This window comes from Emydura macquarii, unplaced genomic scaffold (assembly GCF_026122565.2).
Source record: "Emydura macquarii macquarii isolate MOO-44397 ecotype Brisbane River unplaced genomic scaffold, CSIRO-AGI_Emac_v2 contig_2994, whole genome shotgun sequence".
NCBI lineage: Eukaryota > Metazoa > Chordata > Testudines > Chelidae > Emydura > Emydura macquarii.
The window spans coordinates 4249204-4266751 of NW_027133131.1; the positions used below are offsets into that span (position 1 = coordinate 4249204).

Genomic DNA, 17548 nt, shown 5'->3' on the forward strand with positions numbered 1-17548 from the left:
ACAGCTTCCAAAGCCCTAACGTTGCTCCTGGAATCCCAATATTATCCCCAATCAACCCTGATGCTGGTAGACAGGAAATATTCACAGGCCTTACCTGCTCCTCATGTTCTCAATTTCAACCCGCAGGCTCCGGATGCACCTGGTTAGCTGTCGGATCTCGTGTCTGGTGTTGTGCAGATTGTCCCCGTTCCTTCCAGCTGTGTTCTGCTGCGGTGCATACTGACTGTCACAAACAATCACCCAATGTCTCTGCACTGCTCTACAATAAGTGCCAAGGATTCCTTGAGGCCACTTATGGCAAAACAGGGAATACAGTTGACACTCCGGCATTGAGTTAAGTCCGTTCTCCTGTGGCTAAAATAATCAAACATGATTGCTTAAAGTTAGGCATCTAAATCCGTATTTAGGCTCTAAATATTTGGGCAGATTTTCAAACATGAGGTGCACTCAGAGGCCCTTTTGACTTTGTTAGAAGCTGGGGAACTCAGCAGCTCTGAAAATCTAGCAGCCTAAACATGACGTTAGGTATCTGGCATTGTGTTCACAGGTTAGAAATGAATCGGTCTCTAATATCTGTATGGAGTGGGACTCTCTAGCACGAATGTTGGCAGAAGGGGGAAAAAAATCATTGTTTTCAAACGGTTCGAGCCACCATCCAAAAGAAACCCAACCCTGGGATCTAATAAAAGTCAAGACTTTTTGGAAAGGTCCTGCCATCACCCAACTACCAGCTGCTCAAGGAAAACAGAAGCCTCCTTACTTGCTCAAATATATCTCTCAAGCAGTTTTCACCAGTGAGAGTTTACACTCGTGTTTCCAATTCTGCTTTAGTCAGGGAGGCAGAATCCACATCCTGACGGAAAGATCAGAGAGACAGTGAATTGCTTAACCTCCCTTTGAGGATGGTTGAGCATGGCAGAAAGAGCATCCTGTGTTCCCTATAAAGAAAGAGCTTTTCTGCTGTTGGGGCTTCAAATGGACAGCTCCAAAAGGTGTGGGAACCAGGACATTCAGGACTAGTTATTTTACTACCCATTCTGATAAGACCAAGGTAAAGTCATTAATTTGCAGCGATATTAAGGTTAGAATGTCTTTCTTTCGTTTCTTCCTCTCCCGCTCTCCCCTTACCAAATATTCCTTTGACAAATTTGAGGGACATTAAGTTCAAAAGCTGAAAACCTGATTTGTAAGGTACAGAAATGTGTTAATTTTTGTGAGGCACCCAGAAGCTACAGTAATGGGTATCACAGAAATAACTTCATAGATTGGGAGGTGGGCATATATTTTTCTGGGGAGGAAACCTCATCCTTTGACCAGAGACCTGCATTCTGCCTGCCCCTTTTGAGGTGACTGGTACCCCCAACAGTGCATGTCAAGAGAAGACCTTGTACTTTCCTGAGCTTTGGTTATCCATGGCTCTGTTATTGGGTAAATCTGGCCCCACATGAGCTGTTCCATTTGTGTGGTGTAGGAGGGTTGGAAAAGAAGTTAGTTAGCTGTGGGTAGAGGCTAAGAATGAAATTCTCCGGTGATGCCAAGAGCTTATGCCCTGCAGACGGTTGCATGAAAGCACCAGAAATAGTGTTGAGTGTGGCATTCAATGCACACACCATGGGGAAGGTCTCTGTGCTGGCTGCATGTGGCTGGAGGGGAAGGTCATGAAGGGGAAATGCAAGTGGACTCGAGATGAAGCCATGCAATCTTTGTGTGAGTCCAGATGTGTAACTGGTGAAGAGAGGGTTCCGTACTGAATTAACAAAGCTATAGAAGGGGAACATACTTAATTAGGGGGAAGCAGCAAATGAACACAGGAAGGGGTTCAAACTGCTACTGAGGGAGGACAGGAAGGAGGGAGGGATTGAACAAAGAATGGATGAAAAGAAAGCTAGGATGAGTTTTAAAAAAGGAATAAAAAATAATGATAATTAGAGCTCGTCCAAAAAGGCCAATTTTGTTGGTGTTTGCAATGTTGTAGCTGTGTTGGTCCCAGGATATTAGAGAGACAAGGTGTGTGAGGCAATATCTTTTATTAGATCAACTTCTTTTGGTGAAAGAGACACACTTTCGAGCTTAAGACCTGAAGATGAGCTCTGTGTAAGCTCAAAAGCATGTCTCTTTCACCAAAAGAGGTTGGACCAATAAAAGATTTCACCTCACCTAACTTAGCTAATTATTTTTGAATGCCATCTTTTAAAATTTTAGGTATTTTTTCCAAATTTTCTTCAAAAACATTTGGGTTTTTTTGATGTAAAACAAAACATTTCTTTGTTCAAAAAATGTATTCTGTAAAAACAAAAACAAAAAAATCAAAAAGCGAAATCCCCAGCCTGAATCAATATCTGAAATTTTTTCGCAAAAACCGAGAATTTTTACCAATATTTTTTCAGTTTCCATTTTTCCATCCAGAAAATTAACCCAAACCAACTGCTTTGTTTCAGTTGAAAAGCCATTTTTTCACCAAAACAATCTTTCAAAAATAAGCATCATAAGCATAATTCCACCAGTTCTGCTGAGAATGCAAACAACAAGCTAAGTTGCATCGAGGTAGATATACGCATTGGTTTAATGACAATGGTATGTCAAGTACTGAAGAATTAAAAGAGAGGATTTTTTTTTAAATAAAAAAGGAAAATCAGAGTGAAGAATAATAAAAGGTGAAATGATTCTTTCTTCTTTCCCAATTTCGTTTGTCTGCATTTAGACAGTAAGATCTTTGGAACACAGATCTGACTCATTTTATGTCTATAAAACACTTTGCTTTAAGGTGCTATGCACAGAATGTAACTCACAGTGATGGTTATGATAATTAAGAGCATCTCAAAATCCAGCCCTAAATGAAGAATCCTTCCAACTATGTGTCATTACAATCAAACTAGTTTTGCTGCAGTGGGATTCTCCTCAATAACATCATGATGAGTCACCAAGCCAAACTGGCTAGCGTTAGAACAGTTCATTCCTGACTGTATATGTATTATTGTTTATCTTTCCTTGGAGCATTTCCTGGTAAATGTCCAAGACTATCACCTGAAGCCATTGCTTAAATATTACTCCTGGATGCCAGTATAACAGCCTACCTAGACACGTATATGTTGCTACCAGAGCTGGTTAGAAAACAGGATTTTAGTCCTGCAAAATGTTTTGAATTAAAAAAAAGAAAAGCATCTCAATTCGGGGTGAATAGCCAAAATTTTGAAATATTTTTGTGAAATTTTGAATTTGTGAACTTTGAATTGTGAAATTGTGAATTTTGAAATATTTTTGTGAAATACTTTTGTGAAATATTTTGAAATATTTTTGTGAAATTTTTGTGTAAAGTCAATTGAAGTGTTTTATTTCAATACATTCACAAAAAAGTGTAATTCTTGGATCTGAAAATTGTCACCAATCCCCCATTTTGACATTTCGGAATGTTTTACTTTTCCCCGGTTTTTTCCTACAAAAAATCAATTCAGACAAAGCTAGCTTTAAATCATCTTTGCGCTCCTCTCTCAACTTACCAAGGGATTGTGGTGGATTCTCCATCCGCTGGCAAATTTTAAAGCAAGATTGGATGTTTTTGCTAAAAGTTCTGCTGTAGTTCAAATGGGCATCAATTCAGGGACGTTCTATGGCCTGGATTAAGTAGGTTGGAGTAGATCATCACACAGAGGTCTCTTCTGGCTTTAGAAGCTGTCAATCTATGCATCTCCAAAACTAGTCCTGTGACCTGAAAGAGACCAAATGAGTGCAAGTTACAGAAGTCCTTGGGCTGCTTTAATTTACATCCAGCTGCCTAAGGTCTCAAAGGACTGATCCAGCACTTGGGGATTGCTGGGGAGTAGATACGTTAATAGTGCCAGGAGCAAGGGAAGGCGGGATGTTGAGTCACTAGGGCAGACCTATGCCACCTGGGGATTTCCCATGGCAGGAGCATGCATTTACCAGCTGGTTATGCCAGCACTGTGGTGACTTTGTGCTGTTAAGTTACATCTACACCCAGCAGGGAGGTGTGATTGCCCTCTCAGGTCAATGCACCCGCACTAGCTCTGCCCAAGTTAGCACCTAAAAATAGCACCTTGGCCGCGCCAGCTTGGACCAATCACCTGAGCACAACCCTGACTGAACCCCAGGGTACAGACGCAAATGGCTAGACCAGGCTGCTGCCCGGGTCGCCACAACCACACTGCACTTTTTAGGTTCTACTGTGAGCAGAGCTCATGGGTGTACATCCAACCCGAGCTGGGAATTGTGGCACCCCGCTGCTGTGTAGATGTACGCTGGGAGCGAGGCACAGCTGCCATAACAAGGTTCAGGATCTGGTCCTTTCTGTGTCACTAGTGAACGAACTTCTCAGTAGTTTTGCTTCTTGATGTGTTGCAGCTGAAACTGTTTTTGAAAACTACAAGAAGGTTCCAACCAGGGCTGGGCAGGAATTTATTGTGGGTGGAGGGGATAGCTAATGCAGGTTCTTCAGCATTGACATTTTCCATGGAAATTTTATGTTTTGCCAAAAATATCTCAATTTTCCATCATAAAAATCTAAACCAAACACTTGGTGGCCGGTCAGTGTGGGCCTAATCAAAACATTTCAGTTTGTCAAACTGAAAAGGAAAGGAAAGGAAAGGAAAAGAAAGAAAGAAAGAAAGAAAGAAAGAAAGAAATTTTGTTTCAGGTCAGTTTGACATCAACCAGTGTCTATGCTACTGCTGCATGCCCATTCTTCTTTTAAAGCCAGGCTCGCTGACTGGACTACATCTCCCATGATGCATTGCACCAGAAGGGTGATTCTTTGCTCAAAACTTCCATTCAGTATGGCTTTTCACCAGCCACATTTACTAACGTACCCATCCTGCTGAGAGACAGGCTATCAGCTTCAAGGGCAGAAGCTCTGATTGATTTCTCCCCACCAACCTTATGTCCCCCAGAGTACTAGATGAACCATCAGGCTCAACCAAAGCTGTGCATCATGGGACTTCATGACCACGGTGCATCATGGGAACCCATCCCATCCAAGAAAATGGGGGTGCAAGGAACTCAAATGAGAACTCCCACAAGGCTCTACAGCAGCTAAAGTGGGGGACAGAATAGTGGAAACTGAGACGAAACAAAATAGCTCTGGTTGGGAATGTCAAAACAAACCACATTTTGGAATCTTCTGTTCTGCAAAAAAAAAAAAAAAAATTGATTTTTCAGCTTTTGGTACCGATCCAGGAGCAAAATAAGTTTTGAAAAATCAAAATTTCCGACTGGATGAAAATTCCAATTTTCAACCTGTTCAAGTGACAACTAAGCTAGGGTTTTTCTTTAGAAATTTGCCTATTTATTGCCCCTGAGAGTCATAGAGTTTTAAGGTCAGAAGAGACCTCATCTAACATCCTGCCTTTTACAGGCCACAGGATGTCCCCCTGTGATTCCTGCATCACTCCCGTAACTTCTGGCCCAGCTAGAAGGTACGTTTTAGAAAGACACCAAGAAAGAATCCACCTCCTCCCAAGCTGTTCCAATGATTAATTACCTTCTCTGTTAAAAATGTACACCTGGGTTCCCATTACAGCAAAGTGTCTAGCTCCAGTTTCAAGCCATCAGACTTTCTTATGCCTTTGCAAGATACAGCAAGCAATTTGCCCCTTCCACAATGTGCTTGTGATAATTGTTCCACTGAGACTTCTCTTTCTCCGCTCAGAAATGTCACATGCCTCAGATTCAGCAGCATGTGGGTGCTGTCTGCTGCAACCGCAGTATTGTAAAGACCTGTGTTTTATTCACCACTCCATAGCATGAGTTTTTATACCAGTCTGACTCCATTGATTTCAATAGCGTCACACTGGCGTAATATGAGCATCATTGAGAACCAGGCCCAGTTCTTATTATTTCTTTTCAGCTCCACAATGACCTCAAAAAAACAAAACAAAGTTGCAGGACATTCAAACTGCCCTGCCTCTACGAACTGAACCCTATGTAAATAACCTTAACAACATTTCAGAACACACAGGGCCAGATTGTAAACTGGTGTAGGTCCATTGACTTAACAGACCTTCGCTGACCTTCAACCATTGACCTTCAACAGACCTTCACTCAGCACCAGCTGGGAATATAGCCAACAGCATCATTGCAGTTCTATTTTTTAAAGCAGAAAAAAAGCTCGGGCTTTTCCATTCAGGATCCTGACCAGAGATCTATTAACTCTTGAATAATAATGACACATAGACATCATCTGACTTGTCTGCAGTTTATTGAAAATGGTCACACTCCAAGAAAATGGGATGTCCCATGAGCAGGAAAGGTAAGTAGATGGTACAGTGCAGTATATTCTACATCACAGAATGCTTTGCAGTGAACCGTTTGCTCTGTTCTCTTTACACTAAAGGCACAAATACATCAGGTGGAATCAGGTGCAACTAAAGGAGGGTGGGGGCTGAGTTGAATTGGAAGCCATTTGTTTATGGTAAATGTTTGCTAGTGTCTGTCTTTGGGTAGCAAAAATAACAAACCTGTCAAATCAATCCATAAAGGGGAAGGCTATTGTGCCGAGATACCCCCATTCCTAACTCCTCAACTCAGATTAGGATGGATTACAACTATTCCCACATGGCACGCAATTTCGACCTATTTGTAAAGCAAGCAAACAGGGGAGCCAAGGCACAGTTAATACAATAGCACCCAAGAAAACATGGCCCTTTAGGAAGAAGCTTTAGGAAAAGAGAAGGAAAGATGGGTTTTATACACATTACCCCCTTGACAGCCACAAACAGCCAAAAATGTACAGTGCATGCAGCGAGGCAGCGCTCTCCCTCCTTTAAATCCGCTCCCTGTTTATTGATATCCTCAAATGATACATTGCTTTACAGGGTCTTACAACATTTAAATTGGTGGGTGTGTTTAAATGGACACTGGTGTTTGGTTTAAACCGGCGGGTGTTGCCACCCAGGATGGTGTGTTGCTACCCCACTCCCTTTTGGGAAGATGCGATAGGGATCAGGTGGCATTTTGAGGGCGTGAGCTGTAAAGGACACAGTTCGTTTCTTTTCTGGATACCAGAGTTGGGTTCAGGTGGGCTGTGCTGCTGCCATTGGAAGATAAAAGACGCTTCTTCTCCTTTTGGGGACTGGCTTCCACGCTCAGTACCCCCCGCTAGATTTGGTGGACGAAGACGTGGTGGTTCGCCGTACGATCGTGGTGGAACCGCCACTGGAGCTCTGCCCAATGCTACCACCGCCTCCATGGCTTCTTCCACTTCCAGAAGAGAAGCCAACGCAGGGCCCACCGCCGCCTCCGTATCCAACGCCACAGATTCCTCCTCCGCTTCCGCCTCCGTATCCACCGCCATAGACTACTCCTCCGCTTCCTCCTCCATATCCACCACCACAGATTCCTCCTCCGCTTCCGCCTCCGTATCCACCACCACAGATTCCTCCTCCACTTCCGTATCCACCACCATAGATTACGCCGCCGCCTCCTCCAAATCCACCACCACAAATTCCGCCTCCGCCAATAGCAGTGGTCTTGCCTACCACCGCTGCAAGAGAAGCACGGGAACATGGTCAGCATAAGGGCAGTCCACAAACCCCAGGGACCAGACAACATCCCCTGTAATCCCCTATTGACATGAATACATAAGCTACTTACAGACATTGACATGAGAATTTCCACCTTTGGATATCCTGTGTAGAAAAAGGAACAAAGGTCATTCATCCAGTAGAACAGGTCATCCTTCAACTGAGCCCTGCTCACTTGACAACTTCACACCCTTAGTGCACAGCACTTTGCTAAGTATTTATTTATTTCCTACTTCTATTCGTTCTTCCCAGCAAACCTGGGAACTTTGCACAATTTGAAGTACACATCCCAACAGGCAATGCACCCACCGGCATTCCTCTCCTTCCAGCAGTTTCCTGTACATGGCAATCTCAATGTCCAGGGCCAGCTTGGCGTTCAGCACCTCCTGGTACTCTCTCAATAAGTTAGCCAGCTCCTCCTTGTCTTTGTGCAGGGCACTTTCAAGGTCGTGCAGCTTTTGCCGAGCATCCTTGAGCGCCAATTCACCCTTCTCCTCTGCCTCGGCGATGGCAGACTGCAGATGTGCCTCCTGCAAAAGAAGAAAGGCCAGGTCTAAAATCCACTATCAACCCACTTCATCGTGGAATTCGTCAAACGCCCAGGTGGTTGGAAAACGGGCTGGGGGGAAAGGGAGAGACTGCCCGAAAGGTCAATGTTCCCATCCAAAACAAAACGCACTGCCCCAGATCCGAAGTTGGGCGTTTTCGGCCAAAACGTTTTCACCGAAACCTTGAAATTTTCCAATGAAACACCAATTTTTGGAAGCGGGAGGGGAAAACAACAAACAAAAAAACCCAAGGATCACCAGTTTCCACCAGCTGTATTCAAAGCAGGGTGCGTATCGATGTCCCTGCTCTACAGAGGGGGAAGGGGAGTGAAGGGCAGTGACTTGCCCAAGGCCATGTATAGGGCTTAGTTGTTCCAACTGCCATGCAAGGAATAAGCAGAAATTACACATCTTTGGCCTCCTCCCTTTACTCCCTGGCTCAGATTATGAACACCTTGCCACTGGCAAGCGGGAGGAGGGCCAGAGAGCCCAAGCGACCACACCCCATTAGTCGTGGGTTGGAGTAATTTAATGTGCACACAAAGAAGAATAAATTGCTCTGTGAAAAGGAATAAACTAACGGAAGACTTCAGTCCCTGGCCAGCAGATCTATCAACCCCTGTGTATTCGGCAGAGACTATGAAATCTGTTATCTGGGGAGTCAACACCTGAGTTAGAACACCAGGAGTCAGACATCACCTGCTTGCCAGTTCAGCCCCTGACCCACTGCACCACCCTTGTCACCCAGCCCTGATAGCTTATTCACATGCTGTAATCTGAACCACAACACCAAACTAGGCTGTGTGACTCAAGGCCCATAACGTTCTAATTCACTGCAGAGGTTTACTGGAGACGCATTCGCAAGCCAACGTCAACCACAATTTTCACTCATCAGGCTGGCTCCATGTTGTGCATGCATTTGCAACCCCGTGTGAGTCAGCAGCCCACGGGAGAGCTTGGCTCTCCATTTCCACACACCCCCTATGACAAAGTGCTGAGAGATGGAGCCGGATAGGTAAATCTGAGCGGCAAACACATTCTAAGCTAGTGCTAGTTCCTACAGGCCTGCAGGTTGCCCTGACTTCAATGAGTGTCATGTCTTCATAGGCAGGAGCAAGACCTGCAGGGCTGCAAACAGCTTCCAGAACTCTACCGCTGTTCCTGAATTCTAAGGGAATATTATCCCTGATCCAGCCCCATGCTGGTCCATATGAAAAGTTCCCGAGCCATACCTGCTTCTTTATGTTTTCAATTTCAGACCGCAGTCTCTGGATATTCCTGGTTAGCTCTTGGATCTCTTGCTTGGAATTGCGCAAGTTGTCCCCATGTCTTCCGGCTGTGCTCTGCAACTCTTCATACTGATTGCCAGAAATAAAACAACCATTGAACCGCGTATCACTGCTGCCCACAGAACACCTGGCAATTGTTAGGCAGCTGGCGTGCTGTGTCTGCTGCCCACCATACTGGCCTATCTGGTCTCCTTTAGGTTCCCGCCTGGATGCAGAGCTCTTTGGGAAATAAGGCTCTCTGTAACACGGAATGTGTGAAGACCCCATGATCCCACCCCACGTCTTTGGTCCTATTCAGAATTCCTGGCCAAGCATGGGCTATGGATCCTCTTGGGTTGTGTGTTAGCAGGGAGATCTTGCATGGAAGCCTATAGCTGTGAACACTTGCTTACTACCTTTAGTTCTTCCTTTGCAACTGAGCAGTCTTTATGAATCAGCTGTAAGTGATATTTACCATCCAAGTATCTTTAGCGGCTTGATTACTTACCCTACTCTGGTACCAAGCCTCAGCCTCAGCTCTGCTTCTCTGAGCGATCTCCTCATATTGTTTTCGGACGTCCTCAATGATGCCCTCCATATTTAGACTTCTGCTGTTATCCATGGACACAACCACTGACAAGTCACGACTTATTGTCTGCAACTGAGATAATTCCTGCAAGACACCAAAACATTAATCATCTCTCAACTGTATCTTTCATTCATGTTATTTCCCATCTCTTACACTTTGCTTATTCTCCAGTCTAAAGTCTTCCTCTGGAGACCTGTTCAACTGTTTCAGACTAGAATAGAAATATTCTGTAGTAGAATAAACACAACTGAGGAGATCTTACAGAAATGAGCGTGTTGCAAAAAAACCCTTTGCTTGTTTCCAAAGCCACAGCCATTACGAGAGCAGATCAAAATTCTTAAAGCAAAACCATGTTTTGGTCGAAAAACAGCCTTGTCTCAAAAATAAAACTTTTTATGACTAAATTTCATTCTTCAGATGAAACTGGAAAATGAAAATTTTTTGCCTCTTTTCCCATTATACAAAAATAGAAAGTAAGGGGTGCGGGGGGAAGGGATAATATTCTACAAAAATAGATGTAAAAATGAAAAATCAGCCCTTTCCAATCACTTCCCAACAGACGTGGTTTGGAAATTTGTTAAGAAATATTTTCTCCTGTTTTTCCACCAGCCCTAGTAATTAGATAGCATGGCAGCATCCCTGAACTACATATAAACACAGGGTTACTTACGTCAGTAAGCACTGGTTGGGTTGAACCCAATGGGTGACAGCTTGGCCTAATTAAACTCAACGGCCAAAGTCCCACTGACTTCATTAGGGCCAGGATTTAATGCAATGTCTGTAAAGTGCTATGCAATAACAGCCAAGAATTCTTGAGGCCAAACAATGGCAAAGCAGGGGCTAGAACTGGCCTCCGCATTGATCTTAGTCCATTTGTCTGCAGCTAAAATGATCAAACGGGGCTGCTTAAAGTTAGGCCTCTAGATCCATATTTAGGATCTAAATATTTGGGCTGATGTTCAAAAGCAATGAGCAAACACAGCCCCTATTGACTTCAGCAGACACTGTAGGTGGTCAGCGGCTCTGAAAATCTGGCACTGCAAAGGTGAGGAGTGCCTAGCATTTGGTTCCAGGTTAGAAATGAGTCAGTCTATATCTGTGTGGAGTCAGACTCTCTTGCACAAATGTTTGCAGAGGGAAAAAAAAATTCATCATCAGTTTCAAACAGCTCTAGCCATCACCCAAAAGAAACCTCACCGTAGTATCTAATAAAAGGCAAGTCTCTTTGGAAGGGACCTACATCACCCAATTACCAGCTGCTCAAAGGAAAAGGAAGACTCCTTACCTCATCAAATACATATCCCAGGAACTCGATTTGGTCCCTGAGAGCTTGCACCTTTGTTTCCAACTCAACTTTAGTCAGGTAGGCAGCATCCACATCCTGACGGAAAGATCAGAGAGACAGTGAATTGTTTAATCTCCCTTTGAGGATGGTTGAGCATCGCAGAAATAGCATCCTGTGTTCCCTATAAAGAAATAGCTTTCCTCTGTTGGGGCTTCAAATGTACAACTCAGAAAGATGTGGGAACCAGGACATTCAGGATTAGTTATTTTATTACCCATTCCAATAAGACCAAGGTAACATGGCATAAAGTCATTCATTTATACCAATATTAAGTTTAGAATGACTTTCTTGCCTTCTCCTACCATTCTCTCCTTACCAAATATCCCTTTGGAAGATTTTTTGGACATTGGGTTTAGAAGCTGACTTGTAAGGAACAAAGATGTTGGGGTCGGTCCTGCTTTAAGCAGGGGATTGGACTAGATGGCCTCCTGAGGTCCCCTCCAACCCTAATCTTCCATGATTGTGTGTGTTAATTTTTGTCAAGCACTCAGCAAGCTCTGTGATGGGCACCACAGAAATACCTATATTTCACAGAAATAGACATACTTTTCTGAGCATCTCACAAATTCAGTTACCCAATCTCAAGTGGATATTGGGTTGTATCAATACATAGGTATTGTATCAATACTCAGGTATTTTGGTAGGTCTGTGTCCAACTGGCATTTTTCCTTCCAGTTACAGTTTTCAATGGTTATATTTTCATTAAATACAGAATTCTGCTGAAGCCATGTTTAAAGCTTCCCACCACATTTCTTAATTAGTTTCTTTGCTTACCTTCTTGAGCACCACAAACTCATTCTCAGCTGCTGCACGCTTATTGATTTCGTCTTCATACCTGTTACAAGTCAAGAGACAAGCGGGGTTTATTTAATTTTTGCTGTTTAAAGAGAGAAGAGAAAAGTCAAGTCTAATATCAAATAATCTAGATATTTAAATCAGAGCTCCTGTCTAACTTTCTGTTCTTATCTCCTTCTGTTCCCCATTTTACTATGCCAAAGGTTTGCACCTAATTGCTTCTTCATGTTGTACTGCCACCAACTCCTTCATGCTAGCATCCAGATAGGACCCAATTCTTCATGCCTACGTCCTTTCCACTTTCAGATCCCTCCTCAAAACACACTTCTTCCATTGGTAGGATGCTACAGTGAGACTTTGAAGATGTGGGTTTATGTCTCTGGGCCACCACAAACTTTACGTCTGGCCTTGGGCAAAGCATTGAAAGATGCCTATGCACCTCAACAACACACCCCTCAGAGTTGTTTCAAGAAAGCTGCGAATGTCTAGTTCTCTTTCGAAATCTACACATTTTTGCAAAGTTCCTTCTCATCAGAAGAATACTGCAAGGACCTATGGCCTGGATTCTCCCTTTACATTTCATTTCAGCTGGTGTAACACCACTGATTTACCCCAGGATAAGAAAGAACAATATTAGACCCCCTTCCCTCTCCCCCACTGCTTATTATATACCTATAAATGGAATGGGATGAGGTCTTTTTCTTAAGTAGTGAATAAAAATGTTTATCTGTTCTTGAGTTTTATCTTTCTTTCCATGAGGCTGAGATTTTCAAAGCCGCAGATTGGAATTAACGGTCCAATTCCCATTGACTTCCCATGGTCAGGTGCCTCGCTGCCATTTGTACCTTTGAAATTAGGCTATGTTGGCATTTTCAGCCATCTTTGGTATCAAAGAGTTCACGCATGGGCAAGACTAGACACCCTCCGACAGTGGTAAGGCACGGTAAATTGATTGATCGAGTTTGCTTTCGCTGTCATATGTTTTAATTTAATGTAACGTTTTCTTTGTTACTCTGTTAATGCACTTACTTGTGCTTGTATTCGTCAACATAGTGCTGCATGTTGTCCAGTTCTGATTCCAATTGTCCCTTCTGACTTGCGATCGAATCCATACGCCTCCTCAAATTTTGGATAAAATTCTCAAACAAGGGGTCTAGGTCCTTCGTAAGTATTCCTCCACCTTGCTGTTGTAAGAGTTCCCACTTGGTGGACAGAACTTTATTTTGTTGTTCCAAGAACTGGACCTGAAACCCAACAAGCAGATGGATAAGGTGTGTCTTCTGATACTTGGAATACTACTCAAGGATCTCGCTGCGTCGTGAAAACAGGAGAGCTCTCTCCCTGTTGAACGGTAATATAGAAGGTGGTCAAAATCGTAAGAAATTTCAAAATGTTGATGAAATTTCAAGATGTTGATGAAATTTTGGAATTTGAAACCAAACAGCAGAAAATTTTAGTTGCCTTTTTGTAGCATTTTCACCCTGTTTTACAAAAGCTTTGAGCTCATTGAAGTGTTTCAACTTTTTGAACATTTTAGGAGAAAATTTTTTTGCAAAAGCATTTCCGCCCCTTTCCCCCACAGCCCTCCAACCAGCACTTTGCAATATATCTTCGGACTATTCAAGCAAAACTCATAATGGTAACCAAAAAGAATATGAAGTAGTGATCTCCATCACTGCAAATATTATAGGGCAGATTCTGAGCGAGTGTAAACTGGCATAGCTGCACTGAAACTGCGGATCTGCCCTATTAAAGCAGATTAGAAATATGATTTTCCACTATAAATGGGTCATCAAATGATATTAATAAACACGTAGCATTTTGATAAGCAAGGAGGCCACACAGAAACAGAAATTCACAGTCGTAAGACCAGCTAGTGAAGGCTAAAGATGTCGTGATGACTTGAACGTGACTCCCTGGAGCATCCTACAGCTGAAAGTCAAAGAGTAGCCTGGGGTAGCTGAATCCATAACAAGGCCCTTGCAGGAGAAGCTTTTGATCTTGCTGTCTCTCTGGATGAGAAATTCTAGCCTTTTTCTGTTCACTGGTTAATAACAAACCCATGATCTATTTTCCTCTCCTACCAAACCTGAGATGGAAATACAGAAACATCTCCTTCTGCAGTGCACAGCGGAGTTCAAAGTGCCCCCCTGCCGCCCTGTCTTCTCACCTTGTCAATGAAGGAGGCAAACTGGTTGTTGAGGACCTTGATCTGCTCCTTCTCCTGATTTTTCACTTGCTGGATGTGGGGGTCAATCTCTACGTTGACCGGCTTCAGGAGGCTTGAGTCAATTTGAACGGGTTGGATGCCGCCAGGTCTGATGGGTCCCCCAAAGCCGGGTCCTCCAAAGCCGGGTCCCCCAAAGCCGGGTCCCCCAAAGCCGCATGGTCCTCCTCCTCCTCCAAAGCCACCCGCTCCTCCAAAGCCGCCCGCTCCTCCGCCTCCAAAGCCGCACACTCCTCCGCCCGCTCCTCCGCCTCCAAAGCCGCCCGCTCCTCCGCCTCCAAAGCCGCACACTCCTCCGCCTCCATAGCCACCCGCTCCTCCGCCATAGCCACCAAAGCCACCACCTCTGCACCCAAACCCTCCACCGTAAGAACTCCCTACGGAAATCCTTCCACCTCCGCCTATGTTATGCAAGCTCCTGCTTCCAAAGCCTCCACAGCGTCCACCACCTCCAAAGCCCCTGGACAATGAATAGGAGCTGTAGCTACCCTGGCTTCTGCCCCCTCCTCCTCCACCTGAACCAATGGCAGAGCACGAGCTATAGCCCGTTTTGGTGCCTCCAGTGCTTTTAGTGCTCGCCTGGAGATACATGGCTGCTCCTTCTAAACCGAGTAGAAGACGAAGAAGAGAAGAATCACCGAAGCTGTGGTGCAAGAAGGTGAGTGCAGCGTGAAGGGAAATGAGTCCCTCTGAATCCTGTGCTGGGGATGCTCCCTTTTAGCTGTTTCAGGAGCTGGGCTGGGTTTGCATGGGCGTGACAGAGGATATTATTTTATTGTGTTCTTGAGCGTGGTGTGGTTGACAGATTTTGATCTTCAATTTGCCAAGCATTGACCCTACCCAGTTACACGCCCCTGCAGGGCAGAAGGGGAAAGAAACAAAAAACAAAAACCAAGAACACCACCACCTATACCCAATGGTAATTCTCCATGACTAAGATGTCTTGGATTTTTTTTAGGGTGTCTGAGCTGATCTCTCTTTAAAAGATGCAATGAATCATTAATTTGTTCCTTATTCTGGAATGGGTAACTCAGTTTATCTGTATCTTTATCTTGAAAAGCCCCATGGCAGGCAAACATTTTAGGGAATGCCAGATAATAGCAGAGCTTTCACAATTCCCCAAACACACCGCTGATGACACCCTAAATCTGCTTTCTCCATGGAAAATTGCCTTTGGCTTCTGAGAACCAATTGCCCAATCTAGAGCGGGAGCTCGGCATATTGCAATTGGCAGAGACTCTGCACCTTCTCATAAAAATAAAACTTTACCAGCGAGGAGGAATTTGGGCTTTTCTCCCAGAAGCTTCCTAAAATCATGGAAGTTCCTGTTACCTGTGGACCTAATTCCTGCAGAGGTGAAGCCTATAATCTGTAAATCTGATTTTCTGGTATAATGAATAACATGGGCAGCAACACGAATGAGAAATGCAATGACCAACATGGAGAGCCAACCCCCTTGTCCTCCGTGTTATTATGAGGACTAAAAGCAAATAAGCAACACTGAGAAGCGTCAATGGACACATCAGGCACCCAGGGTTCATCTACACTGGAAGAAAAGACCCGTGGCAAATTGCTGCGTAGACATTCGGGCCTGGGCAGCAGCCCAGGCTCTGGGACCATCTTCCCCTCTTCTGACTACACAACAATTTTACAGCCCCACAGCCTGAGATCCACAGGCCCATCTGCTGACCCGGGCCAGCCATGAGTGTTTAATTGCTGTGTCAACAGATGCAATGGTGATGACTGTGGGCACACAACCAGGTAGAGAGAGAGAGATAAATAAATAAGTAGCAAATGATTAACTGGCTGAATACTATTTATCAAATACACCTGTTGACTAATTTTGCCAATAATGTAGTCAATGAATTGTTTTCTGATATTCAGCCAGCACCAATAAATAATCCAAGTCATAGGGCAAAATGTTTTGAACTGCCCCTGGAGTCAGGCTCCTGATCACTTTTGAGAAACCACACAAGGCACTAGCCTGCATCTTTAGCTGCTTAAATACCTTTGAAAATCTGGCCTTAAGTCCCATTTTCAAAAGTCGCTGATGCACTCAGGAGCCTCCCACTTACTTTCCCTGAGTGTGAATTGGGCTTCTAACGGCCTAAGTCCTTCTGAAAAAAATGGGAGTTTGGAGTCAAGCTTTTGAAAATTTTACCCTTTTGAAAATTTTAGCCCAGGCTGCCACGAGAGAGAGCACAGTGTGTCTGACTCCTTCATAGTGGGCTGCTTCTAAAACCAAAACATCAGCCAGCCAGCCCTGCAGTGGGCCTTCTCCCCCTTTAAAGGTGCAGCAAACCATAACCAATGCACTCTCCATACAACACAGATACTAAACACTCCAGTTTTGTTGATCAGTCTAATTCGCTCCACTTTAGCACACAGTAGTACAAGATGCATGGAGGTGCTATGCTTTTGCAGATACAACAACTTGGATGTTTTTTCTCTGGCTTCTCTGACGATTGCCAAATACACAATCATTTTTCTGTAAGCAGCGTGATTGGATCATAAAATCTCATATCCCAGCTCCATTACGACAGAAGGGAATTGTTAAGTCAGCTGAATGTTGATGGCCTAATTACAGTCACTGCGTGCACTCAGCTAACACACGGATTGAGTCACAGCAGTGTCTCCAGCCAAAGGCAGGAAATTACAGTGTGATTTTATCATCAATCAGCTTCAGCATCCAGTTCAAACTTGATAGACAGTCTGAGCTCCAGCTTTGCAAACCAAAGCAACATCATTGTATCAGCAGCCCTGAGTACGGAGAAATGCCTAGGCAGAAATGCAGGGAAAGCCGCTTGCTTCTTCATCAGCTGACAAAGAGGTGACACAAAGACAAATCTGCATGGAGGTAACCAAGGTTTGGTTGGGTTAACTGTGAGGAAAAACTTACATTATCTCCTAGTGTGTAAGTACCACGATCTCAGATAACTGTAGTTTCACTTATTCCCACATTTGCTGTGCAGCACATAGCCATTTAAGCAGTTACCATCCAATTAACCAAGCATCTCAAGCATGAATGGGTTTAATCCTCACAACACTCCTGGAAAGTTGGGAAACGTTATCCTCATTTTGCATTTGGGGAACTGAAGTCCTGGGTGAATTCAGTGACTTGCCCAAGGTCACAAGAGAAGGCAGTAGGATTAAATATAGGTCTCCAATCCCTCTCTACTTGGCCATGCGTCAAGGTGCAAAAAATTAGCACCAGAGAGACTCGCTCACTGAATACCTGTGC

General features: G+C 44.1%; 1 protein-coding gene across 1 annotated transcript; it reads right to left on the reverse strand.

The window, feature by feature from the left end:
• Positions 1 to 7097: 7097 nt before the first annotated feature.
• LOC137140966 (keratin, type II cytoskeletal 5-like) lies at positions 7098 to 14898 on the reverse strand. The gene is made up of 9 exons (XM_067529723.1): positions 14251 to 14898; positions 13110 to 13324; positions 12060 to 12120; positions 11226 to 11321; positions 9860 to 10024; positions 9316 to 9441; positions 7845 to 8065; positions 7606 to 7640; positions 7098 to 7495 (listed from the first exon to the last, which is right to left on the reverse strand). Exons 1-9 carry the CDS (start codon positions 14896 to 14898, stop codon positions 7098 to 7100), a joined length of 1965 nt encoding a protein of 654 aa, XP_067385824.1.
• Positions 14899 to 17548: the final 2650 nt, after the last annotated feature.

Bases quoted from the DNA above. Each gene is read 5' to 3' on its own strand.
- LOC137140966 (XM_067529723.1), bottom strand. From the start codon at position 14,898: ATGTATCTCCAGGCGAGCACTAAAAGCACTGGAGGCACCAAAACGGGC. The intron at 8,066-9,315 runs GTATGGCTCGGG...CTTCTTTTGCAG, and splicing joins TTGAAAACATAAAGAAGCAG to GAGGCACATCTGCAGTCTGC. The intron at 7,496-7,605 runs GTAAGTAGCTTA...CTTCTCTTGCAG, and splicing joins AAATTCTCATGTCAATGTCT to CGGTGGTAGGCAAGACCACT.